The 14,302-nt window shown below is 37.9% G+C and overlaps 1 protein-coding gene across 15 annotated transcripts in view; it reads right to left on the bottom strand.

Moving 5' to 3' along the window:
- The window catches only part of TRPM3 (transient receptor potential cation channel subfamily M member 3), a 416,327-nt gene that overhangs the window by 253,727 nt on the left and 148,298 nt on the right, over positions 1-14,302 (bottom strand). For 3 of the 15 annotated variants that reach the window (XM_038125137.1, XM_038125144.1, XM_038125143.1), the window contains exon 1: positions 12,477-13,112. The exons of 10 other annotated variants lie outside the window; for them this stretch is intronic. In XM_038125137.1, coding sequence (XP_037981065.1) covers positions 12,477-12,566 — 90 coding nt within the window. In that variant the 5' untranslated portion in view covers positions 12,567-13,112. Of the gene's footprint in view, positions 1-12,476; positions 13,114-14,302 lie in introns of those variants that run through there. 2 more of the 15 variants (XM_038125134.1, XM_038125145.1) reach the window with 2 other exon arrangements.

The following is a 14,302-nucleotide window of genomic DNA, read 5'->3' as shown; positions in this document are numbered from 1 at the left end:
TGGCAAGATCCCTCAAGACAAGACTGAGGAAGAGCAGTTAAGGTTACCTGGTTTGTTCAGTTTGAAGAAGAGGGGCTGAGGGGTGACCCCATTACAGCCTACAGCTGCCTCAAAGAAGGCAGCAGAAGAAGAATGGTTGATCTCTTCTCTCTGGTAAACAGTGACAGGACACAAGGAAAGGGATTGGAGCTTCCTCAGGGGCAGTACAGACTGGACACTAGGAATAGGTTCTTCACACAGAGGGTGGTTAGTCACTGCATCATGCTCCACAGGGAAGCAGTCAGGGCACCAAGTCTGTCAAAGTTCAACTGATTAAGTCATACTATTTAGTTTTAAAAGTTCTGTGAGGACCAAAAGTTTTGGAGTGAATGGTCCTATGATCTTTATAGGTCCCTTCCAATTCCAGATATTCTGTAATTTTATGATTCCAAATACACATGGATGAGCTAACTAATTTTAGCTCAAATCAGGAATTATTAATCTGCTCTCCCCAGAATGAGATCGGGAAGCAGACAGCAAACAGCAGCTAGTGAAACGATTAACTTGATTAGGAAAACTTTCTGCAACAAACTGATATTAGTAATATAACATTCTAAAATGTATTTGTACTTTATTTTGTACATGAAATCCAAAGACATTTCTTTAATTTTAACTTTTCTATTTTCATCTGCTTTATTTTGTTTATAAAGTCCTGACAATATTTCTGTTGTCAACCTACTTCAATTTTTTTATTTTTAAATAACCCACTTCTACAAATAGAATTTTAAAAACCTAATTAGTATGAACAGAGATCTGCTAATATGTATGTTATCCAAGGAGGTGGGATATATTAATAATCACAGCTTTAAGCATAATGTGTTTTAGCATTTATGTATTCACAGAGTATTTAGCTCACATATCAGCTACACAAATGAGTTATCAGAATCTCATCCCTTATTGAAAGTTACTTGCGGTTTTTTGGTTTGTTTTTTTAATTAACACTGAAACAAGTGTGTTATATTTTGTTGCCTGTGGCCTCCCAGTGAAAAGCCGAAAGTCCTCACAGTAGGAAACAAGTGTTTTAATGACAGTGATTTGAGTTTCTAAGAAATGTATCAAAGGAAAAATTCAGAAGCATAGCCTATTACATCGTGGAAGCACACAACAGGAAACCCAGAAAGAGCTGAAATTTTAGGGGAACAGTTTTGATACAGAACCATTGTACACACCCACGCAGTTCCTCGTTTTGTCAATTTCACATTCTTCAGCTTTAGGAAACAAGGTAACAGGCTGTTTTTGCTAATTGCAATTGTTACTTTCAGAGTATGTTGACGTAGCAGTTTCTGCAAAATCAGTCTACATTCCAGGGCTATCAATTCCAAGCGCACAAAAATAAGGCACTATAAAGCAACTTTGAGGATATTAATGGTAGCCTTACTTATGATGATACACAATACATGCTTCCAAACTGGGATTTTTCATTGGCAGATATATTTTCTAGACTATTCATGCACGTTCATTGCATTCAACACCATTATGGTAGAAGTGCTATGGGAGAAGAGACACATACCCTCTGAGTTCAGATTGTGTTGCAGTATTAACCTTGTTTTGTCCAAGGCCAAGGAAGGAAGTGTGAATTAGGGTTAACAGCCACATCAGCCAAGCTTAAACCACCACTGGAGAGAAATCCTTCCTGACATGAAATGACCTCTGAGTTTCAAAAGAGCATTTACTACCATGCGCTAACAGTAGAATTGGGCTTGGGATGACTGTCACAAATAATCTAGTTATCAATGCCTGAAGCAACATCACATAAAGTGATCCCATTGCTACTGAATAAATTGCGTTCCACCAAACTAAAGGAGTATGCTTCACTATGCATTTCCAAAGCACCAGGAGCCAACATTACACCATTAATGCAGTTTTAATGTGATAAAATCTCATTTTCTGATTACATCAATGCAACCGAGGCCTGGAATCGCCATGGATAGTGAACATATACTTTTTTGCTCAAAGAAAATTTAAAAGCAATTTTTTTCTACGTTATGCTTCTAATCAATTTAGTTAATAAATATTCCGCTGTAATAAATATTACACTTCTTTGCAGATACTCATATTTAGTTAATAATATTCAGTAGTTTGGTTCAGCTGTTTGCCCTCCTTATTTATTTTTAGAGAAGTGTGCATGAGATTTGATATGGAAAAAAAACTGCAGCACTGATTGTTCACACAAGCATTTGCAGCAGAGAAAACCTGCCACAAAGTCAGTCACAAACCAAAATAACATAATGCGCCTTATACATATCCAGGACTATTGAACTGCTTCACCTTCAAGCTTCAAGATCTGCTATCTGGCAAATAAGGGTCACACCACCAAAAAATGGGTGTGTCTCCATTGATACCACAGGATTTCAGATGAGTTGGAAATAAATAAACGGAAACTAACTGTGCTAACTTATCTCATGGTGCTGAGATGCTAAATTTTCCAGGTAATTTTGCACAAACTATTTGCTCATTTCAGTACTTGCTTAAAGACTTCCTATTGTACTCACATCTGTGGCAGACTAAAATAATGAGTGAAAAGTAGCAAAAAGAAAATAACTTCATCCTCAGATTTTATGTGTTAGTAATAGCAGTTATCAGATTCTAAGAGGAAAAACCCTCTCTGAGCAATTTACTATTCCCATCCTGAATAAGCTAAAGCTCCCACAATTACCATTAATAAGGATCTGCACAGATATTTTTGTCTCGATAGATCAGATTTTTATCTTTAAATTATTGTTAAGTAACAGCATGTATCAAAATAAAATAAGCTGATCACATTTAATTTCCCACTAGGATATCTCTGAAAACATTTTTTTATTCTGCCCCCACTCCCCTCCAATTGTGTTAGAAGGCTTGAAATCACCTTTTTTTTTTCCAGAGAAATGCATATAAACATTGAATTTCCTCATTTGTATGTAATAAAGATAGCACATATGCTTGAAATTCAGTGTCTTAATAAGTACTGCGCTGCTGATTGCCCCTACATAGAGTTTTTAAATTTCTTTGCTAATGTGGATGTTAGAAAGCATTGATTTAATTGCTACACAAAGAAACAGGAGTATTTCTGCTATGCAAATAGAAAGGGACTGAGCTCTCACAAAACTCTCTCTGTAGTCATAGATGTTGGTCAACTCACACTTGTAAAGTCAGTTAAATTAGAAAAACGTTGTAGGCAATTCAACAGAAGTATTATTGAGGCTCTTCAGGACACTGAAATGAAGGAGGGTTGTGATACCCTCTGTTTCCTTATTAACCCTTCCCCTGTTTATAGAGCTAGGATTAGAATGGAAGGCTCAGCAGGAGTCTCATATACACATGCTGGTCTTTTCAGTAAGATACCTGACATCTTAAAGAAGAGAGAAAAAGATGAGCAGCAAGGGACTCTTGGTCTTACTTCTGTGGAGAATGTAGTAAAATAAATAATCTAATAATCTTTATTAGAAGATAACAAAGAGCCATACATCATGGATCTACTAAACTAGCCAATTCCCAAACACTGCACAAGAGGAGAAGCTGCCACATCTGTCCCCTCTGCTCACAGTGGACAAAACAAGAAATTATAGATTTTAAGTGCAGCAAGAAAGATCCAGGCAGACGCCTCAGAAACATAGATAGGGTCACTGGAAAGATTGCCTGTATGGGTTACGGCTTTAAGGAACTTAGAAAAACACCTGTAAGAAATCATGCATGATGAAGCAGTTCTGGTGGCAGAGTAGAATAATCATGTCTCTTTTCACACATATCTCAATTTATCCTGGTCTCATACAAGAAGGTAAGTGTAGGACCTCTGAAAAATTGGCACCATATTCTTATTTAAGACAATTTTGGATTTTAACTGAATAATTTAAAAAAGTACATGGCTTCCAAGAAGTATTACTTTGCAGCCAGCAGTATCAAGGGCAGCACAAAATTAAAGCAGTCACATCCAAACCCACAGGGATACCTTTAACTACTGCTCTGCTTGTCTAACAAGCATTTTGGGCCATCTTGATACCTGATTTACCCATCCTTCAGCCAGAGAGAGACGACCTCTTCCTTGGCTGGCTCAGTCAAGCTGGATTCCATGTAGCAATTTTGTTGTCACTATTATTGGCATCATAACCTGGCACCACTACTGCTTCTGTGAGCACAGGCTAAGATAAATATCTGAAAACTTCTTTGAGTAATGCAGTTCAGGAAAAGGGCCAGCAGAGTGGTGGGAAGAAATGCAGGGAGAAAAAACTGAGAAAAGATGTAGTATTCTGTTTGGGTTGTACAGATATTCCCAGTTTTAATATAAGAGTGCACAATTCGCAACCAGAAAAACCACTGTTCATCAAACCTGTTCATCTCCTGAATAAGACACTACCTAGTAATTTGAAGTACTGAACACAAAAGTTGACCAGAAATGTATTTGGAAAATCCCTTCTACTATTCAGAACACTAAGAAAATGCTACATACAATCACAGGAAAGTCAGTGTGAATGGTCCTCAGGTTACCCTGCAATTCATTTATTCATTTGTTTTGGTCTGTCTTTGAAGCTATATGCAAAGATGAACATCCAGGCATTGCACTGCAAAATAGCTGTGATGTTTCATTACAATAGACCCAGTGGCAACATGCCACACCAATTTAATACACCAGTAAGTTAAAAATAGGACATCCTTCTGAAACAAAATAATGGATTTTCCCTAAATTCTTAATTATGATGGTTCACTAATTTTCTGTCTCTCCTGTCTGCATTTACAAGCAACAAGTGAAGAAAAAGGTAAATTAAAAAAAGTGTTTCACTCAATCACCTTCTCACTAATGAAAAGTCAGCCTGGTGATTGTTCTAATTACATAATAGAGTCCTGATATTTTCTTCAATAACTTCCTTGACACTGTTAAAAGCACTTTATCAAACTATTTCATGTCATTATATTATTTGGGGGATCAAATATATTTTTGATGAAATTATTTTATTTCATGGTTTATTACCAGGTTTGACATAAATTTCCAGAGAGACCCAAGGGCATTCCTTTTTACACTGTAGCATAGTCTTGTTAGCAATTCAAGTGGAATAAAACCACTCAGCTTCACTTTATGGTCTTCTGCCCTGAATTTTTCACATAGCACCCTCCCGAACATAAGGAATAGTATAGCAGAACAACATTAAAATCTTATGCTCTTAGGACAAGATTCATCTAACACATTGTACCTGTAATCCCTTGATTGTATAATTTCTACACTTAGTAGCATTTTAAAATTTTTTTAAACAATACTGTGCTCAGATTAAGTGCTCTTTTTTCCTCTATTCTATTACTATACATCAAAAATACTTATTTTAGGTTTTTTTCATTTCTCTGGAAATTACTTTAAATCATCTCTAACACAGTCACAATTAGGAATCTTGCATCTACTTTCTGATAAGCAAGTTAAATGCAATGTTTCACATATTATCAAATCAAGGCCAGTGGGAAATGGCGCCATTTTCCACCTTTTGTAAGTACCGAAGTCTGAAAAGGCTGAACCTCATGAGAAGCAGAGATCAAGCCAAAATCTTCTCTATGCAGAAAAAAACTGTAAAATCCTAGAGTACTTCTCTTATACCCCATCTTTGTCACTGTAACCCATTGGCCATGTGCACAGAGGAAGCCAAAACCTCACAGCAGTATTTAAGATGAAGGTAGAGATACTAATGAAAGCTAGATTAAGGGAAAACACCGAGAATAATATTGAGGTGCAGGAGGCTAAAAACCTGTACCAGTTGCAGAATCAGCACAAATAAAATAAAAATAAAAATAAAAATCAAATCAAATCAAATCACAGCTGTTTATGTTTTAAACAGCTAAGTACATTTCTACCATAGCTGCTGCATCAAGACTGAAAATTTAACATTATTTTTTCTATCACTTCTTTTTTTTAAAAAAAGCTCTCACATGGTAGTGACATATCTAGAAATAAAAATCTTTTGGTTTTATCCCCTAAAATTTTCTGGTTTAAAACAAGAAACTTTGCATTTGCAGAGCCCTTTCCAACTTGAAAGTCAAAACAATTTTTTCCCTTTACATGACATTAGTAGACTACAGCCTCTGCCATCAAAATGGCACTGATATGCCCACCTCTTACATGAACGTTTTTCCATGGAAACATGACTTCCACAACTACACTCTTTGTTTTTATCCCTCATTCTACTTTTTCTTAATTGGGAATACATTCCTTGTTGTGGAAACTAATTTAATGCTACATCTCTTCCAAGTCAGTGGCCGTCAACCCAAGTCACACGCAAGCAAAAGATTCAGTCAATAAGGCAAACAGCGAACAAGCTCTGATTTGCCCTGCATCACATAAAAAATGTACACTGCACCAAAAAATTAACCACAGAGTATTTTATATAAAATGGAAAAAAATTATCAACTTCCACATTTCATTTCCTTTCAGAAGAAATGAACTGGCATAATCTGTCAGAAAATCCTTACACATGAACATGCCCTCATGTTACACATGAGCATACCTCATTAAAGAGATCAGCACAACTTACTGCTGATGAGAAGCATGACTTCAAGAAATAAGCAGTTTTTGAGAATGTGCAACCTCCAAAAGGCTATTATCAGTTCTTCAAACCTTGGCTGTGAAATGTCACCACCATTCTGCCATTTCTCGGCTATAGAATGTGAAGTACTACAGGCACAGCTGACAGCTGAGCAGAGTAATGCAAGCACACCTGGGCAAAGGCATTGTGAAGCTACATTGCAACAACCATTGCTCCCCTGACTTGGGGTGTAAAATGAATTTTTTACATTAAAGTGGGAGACTGCAAAGACACGGCAACGCCTTAGCCCCAGGTCTCTTTCCTGCCATCCTTAAATGGTGGAACTGATGGCATAAGGAGCAGAATGGAATGCTGAAGCTTTCTCTTTGCTGGAAATATGGCTTTTGTGCTTCTAAGCACAAATAATACACCCCAGAAAACCTGTGAATCAGAATCAGAAACATGCAACATGTATTACAAAGGGGATAGATACAACTATGTTCTTTCTGACAGAAAAACAGAAGTTTATCAAATAATGTCTTCCTAAATAAAACTAACATGCATGCATAAAACTCATCTGTATTTCACACCATACACAGCTTCCCACCATACACAGAAGTGTGACTAGTTTTTCTATTAGTGAATTTATAAAAAGATTGTCACACTGACTGATACTTTCTACATGCCTGTCTGTCAGCCTGATTTTAAGGCCTTGCCCAAATGCATCAAATCCTCCTGAGGGATGAATAGTGTTGGCTCATTCATTATTACAATTTTAACTCAGTAAGCTGAGTGCAGACACAGGTAAACTACTACCTTAATTTTACTGTTGGTATTGCACATACTACTTTCAAAAACATTCGGTATACCACCTCAGTAATTACAACTGCATGCATTAGGATCTGTTTCAATAACCTCAATTTTTCAGACAAGACTTAATAAACCTGTCCTATCTTTTTTTGCAGTTTGAAGGGTCAATATTTTATATTAACTAAGGTAATAATCAGAATTCTTACTTATTAAGCATAAGCTAGAAGATATCAGTGCAAACTGGACATCAAAAGAGTAGCAAACAGCAAAAAATCTTAGCATTTTGACTGCCTTTCTGTTTAAATTTTTGTTCATTTTCTCATTGATAGTTAGTAAAGTAGCATAAAAAACTTATGATTCTCTTTTTGAAGACCGTCTCATGATTATTGCACGCAAATCCACCTTTCGAGAATTTTTAAAAATCTTTATCAAAAGTATCTCTCCTGTAATACAGGACTGTTCTATCAGTCCAATAACCTTTTTTAATTTCCCGAATCCATTTGAGAAATAAAATTACCTCCAAAAGATGCAACTTTTAATTTCCCGAATCCATTTGAGAAATAAAATTACCTCCAAAAGATGCAACTCTTACAATCACATTTTCTCACAGAAGGGGTTTCAGAAATATAAACATTTACTGTTTATTAAAGAACACACTTCATTCCTCCACCATTCTGGAGAAACAATATTCTTCACCCAGTTTGTGAAATCAGATTTTTTTTAAATTATCCTGAAATAAAATTATATTTGGTAATCAAATAGCATTGCAATTTTAGTTTATATCAGCCAGTGTGGTATTTCACCATATACCTTAATAAAGCCTGCCTGGTATTTCCCACTCTTTATTCCTGTTGACACCTTTTTTATGGACAAACTAGCTTAGCAGAAGAAATATTGTTCACCCTTTTTATTCACATATATCTGCCCAGTCAAAATTTCTTATCTGTGTACTGCCACATTCAAAAGACACTATGTCTCATTCCAATTAGCTATTTTTCTTGTTTAATTTTAGATGTTAGATTTTCATTTTCTCTTGGGTTACCTTGTGCATTCTTGGTAGGGCAATTAAACAAAAATAATTAATAACAAGAAGACCTAGTTTTTTATTTGGTAAGAAATTTAGTGTCTGATCTCTTTAATCTTTCACCAGTTCAGGAGCTAACATAGACTACTACCCAGGCCAGATAAATCTTTTTATCTGGTAGAGCTAAGGTGGCATTTTTGCCAAGCTGTATGTTAGGGAAGAATAGCCAAAACATTTTCCCCAGTGTTTCTGACTGACTCTGTTTCCTTTCCTTTGGTCCTGCCAAAGTTCTTGCCTTACAAGCCTAGTCACTGACATGCAAGCCAGATTCATGATGAAAAAAATTACTGTTCTTATAAAGAAAAAAAAAAGGTGGGTAATTTGTTGCTTTTCAAATATTTCGTACAGTATTTCTACACTTGCACATCTATAAATCTCTGGTGTTACAGCTTTTTGCACATGGCTGACCTTTTCTTATTCAGACATCTTCTACTCTCAGCTTATTTATTTATTTATTTTTCTTGAGCATATTGCCCATTTCTTGATAGCATGGCAGGTATTATATCTGTTTCAAGCAGAAGTACATCTGCAGCCTCTCCTAGGGCAGAGTGCCCTCTGAATGAAGTCTTTAACACGATGACATTCATTCATTCATCCACTTTTTAAGAACCCAGAACATTGTTCTAAAATGTCTGGTTTTTTTAAAACTAACCTGATTATCTGACGAGAATGACAGTTCTGCACAAAGCCACCCTCTCTGCATATGTGCTTAATGCACTTCTTAGTCTTTACTTCAGACAGGAAGGCATTAGGCAGTGTGTTAGCATGTTTTAAGCATATTGAAACAACTACAAAAAAATACCAGCATGGAATGCGCTACAGGAAGTAACTCATTAGAGGAAAAAAATGGGAGCAGTGAAAGATGAGCTGATGACACAAGTGGTAAAAAACCTTCCCAATAAATTGTATCAATCTGAACTTCCAATAGAGCTCCTAGAACTCATGTGCCTGTCAGAAAATGAAAAACGGAGAAAAAAGGATTACACATCTACACCTAAACATGAGGGTATTAGTGAAGTGGGTTAGAACAGAATACATGCCTGGAAAAGAAGTAGAGGGAGCAAAACTGTACGCATCTACAGAACTAGCTTATCTAAATTGAGACCACTGTGGCCAGAGCTCTATCCCACATCAGTTTGATGCACCTGAGCACTGCTCGTCCATTTCAACAGGGTGGGACAAGACCTTAACCTACCTGCTGAATAACTCTTTTCAGTACCTATTTACAAAACAGTAATCGCAAGACAACACAAAAACACTTGCCTCCATGAAGTTCTAGATGTCAGTGTTTATTTAGATCCATCACTATGAAAGCACTGATGCTACATTTAAAATTGTATCCACAGGATAAGAACTTTAAACTTTTTATTGATAAAACATGGAAATAATTGAAAAGTTCATTCCCTTTACTAGGAAGGTCCAGGTAATGTCACAGTGAATTTTTGAGTGTGTAAAAGAGGAAATCTCTGCTATCTCTCATTCTTACAAGTTTAGGAAAAAGCTTATTTTGGAGCTTAATGGTCATTTAGTTTTGTTCTGGTAGACTAAAATAAGTACAGAAATTAAAAAGACTAAATAGTTTTACATTTTCTTACTCTAACTAAATTTACAGTGTACATTGATGACAGTGCACAATGATGCACAAGGCATATCATAATAAAAATGTGCCATAACATATGAGGCTTTGCAAATTTATTTTGTTATTGAGAGCACTGTCTGCAGAGAAAAGCTGTATAGGAAATGGTCTAGTGAACGTCTACTTAGAAACAATATTGCATTAGCCTTTAAGACCACTTAATCCAACTGGAGAGTGAGCAATTAAAAAAATTAGCTTAGATTATTGCACTTGCCTTTCCAATGTTTTTTGGATTTAGAGGAGTACCTTTCATTTAAAAAGAAAAAAAAAAGTTTCTTCTTTATTTTGGGAAGAAAAACATGAAATAGGAAAGAATATTTTGTATGCAGTAAAATATTTATACTACTCCTCTGGTAATTTAATGCTGCTGTTATTACACTCTTTCATTGATTACAGGACAATTTCCTCAGGTTGGCTGATGGAATTCAGACAATGGGCCCCTGTTCTTATGTCAGTCATTTGCTTCAAACACATTAAATAATAAAAGACAAAGAGAAGGAGTGAAAATTAAAGCTTTTTTGGGGGAGCCTTGAAGATGCTGATGTATGCATTTCCCTCTTCAGTCAATAAGCACTGCTCATGAGCAGAGAGAGGAGCCAGAGTTCCACCTTCTTTGCTGTGGTCTTTCCCATACCTCGCACCCCCTCTGCGCAGAGGTTGTTTATCTCTGGTTATTTTCTCTGCTCTTTTTAACTCTGCAGGGTCCAGTCACTATCCTTCCCTAACAGGTTACAGCTGTAGCTTCAGAAAATCGTTTTTAGTCAGCTCTTTTAATAATGAATCACAATGTTCATCCTTAATAAGCAATGAAGAGGAACCATACACATGGGGCAACATTCATCCACCAAAGAAGAAATACTGCAGACTACATCCCCTCACTGATCCACTGGTATTAAGAATGACAGTAAAATACCCCACATCCAAGTCCTCACACCTTGCCAAAATTATGTTGTTCTAAAAACACGGGACTTGTGGAGTTTGTATAGTCTCATGAGTGCTTCTGGGGTTGGAGGTGGGGGGAAAACCTTTATAAAACAATCAATACCACTTTCTGATTTGTTCTATATTAGTTATGTTTTGATTTTTTAGAAATCTTTGTTTTATCTTTCTTTTGCTCTTTGGAGATGCTCACAATTTACCCCCCACAGTAGCCATACATCTGGTTTGGAAATAAACATATTTTTCAACTGTAGCCTCTTCCCATGAGGATGTGAAAACTACCTGATAGGATACACAGCATGGTCACTTGTGAATCATATATACAACAATTATACAAACAACATATGTCTGCTAAGTGCAATGTCATACACTACACTACTGCTCCAGCATGTTGCAGTAGTAAGAACTGACCTAATTTCCAAGCTACTCACACAAAATCAAACGGTTATATCAAGCATTACCATCTAATACACTGTCAGACTAGCCATGCTTTACCTGGCTGCAGTTAATTTCAAAGCCAAACTATCAAACACTATGATAAAATGAGATAAATATTATAATGAATAAAAATTTTATAAAACAAAGCCTACAGGGAATTTGGTGTATTGTTTAAAATTTCATTGTACAATCCAGTTAAGATGCTCCAAGAACAAAGAAGACTTTTCAGGTTAATGTAACCTATTTTTTTTCAGTTTAATGTAACCTATTTTTCACCAAAAAGTTGATTCAAGAAATTTTGTTTTCCAGCTACAAATACCTCTAAAACAGCTTCAGTGGGGTACATGGTAGTAATGGCACTTTGCATGCTGAGAATAAGAGCCCTCCACATTATATAATCCCAAATAATTTTTTCAAACAGAAAATAATTATTTCCTAGGAAAGCACATTTTAAAACACTTTTAAAAGCACCTTCAAAGCTCTGACACTTAGTTTAAACAAATTTTTTAAAAAATCAGAAAGTTTCACTGATGCTGTCTGCACTGCCAGTCTTTAACTGATCCTATTCCCATGTACAGCTTCTATCAAACCAAGATAATTTTCTTCCACCCACATATTGCTCCACTTACAAGTTGGTCAGAGTGGTACTGGATCTTCAGGTACTGCCTAGGGGCTAGGTAACCCAAAGAACAGATAGCAGAGGGCTGCTCACAAAGGAACACGCCTTAGACACCTTCTTCATCCCTGGAAGTTCACAGCTTGATAAGACAAAGCAAATTGAAGCACAGATGATATCCACCATCCCTTACTCCCTTTTTTACCCCTTTCACAGACATTTATGGGCAAACACACACACTGAATAGAATACGGACACACAATATTGGTACCTTCAGGTACTCACAAGGGGTTTTAAAGGCAGCAGGCAAGGTAATTAATAGTGAAGTTGAGACTATTTCTAAATTAACTTTCCAGCAGCAGCGACCGCAGCCCTCCAGGCAGGTGCTCAGCGGCAGACACCGGTTCTCGAACGCAAAGCGGGCTCTCACCGTACCTTAAGGAGTCTGACAGAAGGAAGGAAGGCGGCATGGCACAGCTTCCGGATGGTCCAGTTGAGTGGCCGGGGTGCCTCGGTCTGGTTCATGACTGTCCGTAAATCCCAGCGGGAGATCAGCCGCAGACCTGACAGCGCCTACCGCGGAAGCCGCCCTCCGGGCCGCGGGCATCCCACGCTCGGCGCGTCCCGCCCGCGACGCCGCAGGGCAGAGACTGGGCTCGGCTGGGCTGGATCAGGATGAGCTGGGTTAGGATGGGCTGGGCTGGGCTGGGCGCGGGGGGGCAGCGGCAGCCGCCGAGCCGCCTGCATAGAGCAGCAGCCTCCTGCGCGGGTTCGGCAGTGTCCGTGCATGCCAAACGCGGCCGGAGCGATGGAGGCGATCCGCCCGCGGGGGCAGCGGCTCCGGGCGCGGACAGGGGCACTCGGCGGGAGTACGGGAATGCAGCGCGAGCGGCCGCTCCCTCCCGCCTCCGGGAGCAGCAGGGCTGGCCAGGCTCGCAGATGAGCCACCTGCCTCACTCATGCGCTTCCCTGGGCCAGAAGCAGAGCAGAAGGAAGCGAATTTAAATAAAGCAAGGGAGGGGTACCTGCACTTTCTTTCCCAGAGCATTGCGAGGACAGGGAAACCGGCATGAGGGGAGGTGGGGCCAAGGCTCAGACAAGAGAGCGACTGAGGCTGGGGCGAAATAAATTCACTCTTGGCTTACTGATACAATGGCCCTAGGAAGCGTTTAATTGATCTGGCACAGTACTGGTGTGCTAGTGGCAAGTGGCAGTGGTTAGAAGCCGTACTATAAGGGCATGAGTGCTAGCATACACATCCTGGCAAAAAAAACCCCTCAGACAAAGCCAAACCAATTCAACTCGTTTGAATATTAAATATGCACACGAAGTAATTCTATCAAAGAATGGAAACACATGAAGTTATATTGCTCAGGCAATTCAAGTATGGCAAAATACGTTTCCATTTGGGGCAGTAAATGGCCTTCCCAGATAATGGAGATGTTCTTAATGGTAGGCAGCTCTCCAGCCAAAGGAAACACAGTTTTCCCTGTTATTGTTTTTTTTGGTTTGTTTTTTTGGTTTTTTTTTGGTTTTTTGTTGTTGTTGTTGTTTTTTTTTTTTTTTTTTTTTTTTTTTTTTTTTAGCGCATGAAGATTACATGAAGGAGGAATTAGGAACTGTAAAAGAAACATTATCTAAAGCAATGGCAATTTTTCATGTTGCCAGTAATAACCAGTTTTTACTCAGATTATGGTTGAAAACACCATCTTAAACTGTATTGCCTCTCAGTAAAGTTTAAATCTCTCATAACTGAGGTTAGGAAATACACATTCAATATACTTATATAGGATTCACCCATCTGCCATTTTCACATTTCCTTTTAATCCCCATAAAGCACATATATTTCACCTCTATTCATAATTTATTCTTAGTATTGTGTGTACTTTCATCACTAAAGCTGAATAATTGTCCAAATGAGGAGCAAAGAGATGAAGACTAGTGTTTCTTTTGAACATAGGTATACAAATCAGCTCCTCTTCACTGTTGCCTCTCAGGAACTGGATAAATGTTCTTATTCAAAGTTAGTGTTGGATCCAAAATTATTCTGCCCAGAACATAAAGAACAAAGTGCAAGACTGGTTGTGCACCAGAAGAGGTCACACTTGTTCCACCCCACTGTACATGGCAAAATTATGGAACCTCAAATATACAGGGACTAGACCATGAGTTGTCTGTAGAATGGAGTGGATAGGACACCATGAGACATGACTTAGTGACAAAACTTGTGCAAATGAACTTCTGGTTCTGACTGAGCAACT

Source organism: Motacilla alba, chromosome Z (genome assembly GCF_015832195.1).
Source record: "Motacilla alba alba isolate MOTALB_02 chromosome Z, Motacilla_alba_V1.0_pri, whole genome shotgun sequence".
Lineage (NCBI taxonomy): Eukaryota > Metazoa > Chordata > Aves > Passeriformes > Motacillidae > Motacilla > Motacilla alba.
This window is presented reverse-complemented; position numbering and strand designations above follow the sequence as displayed.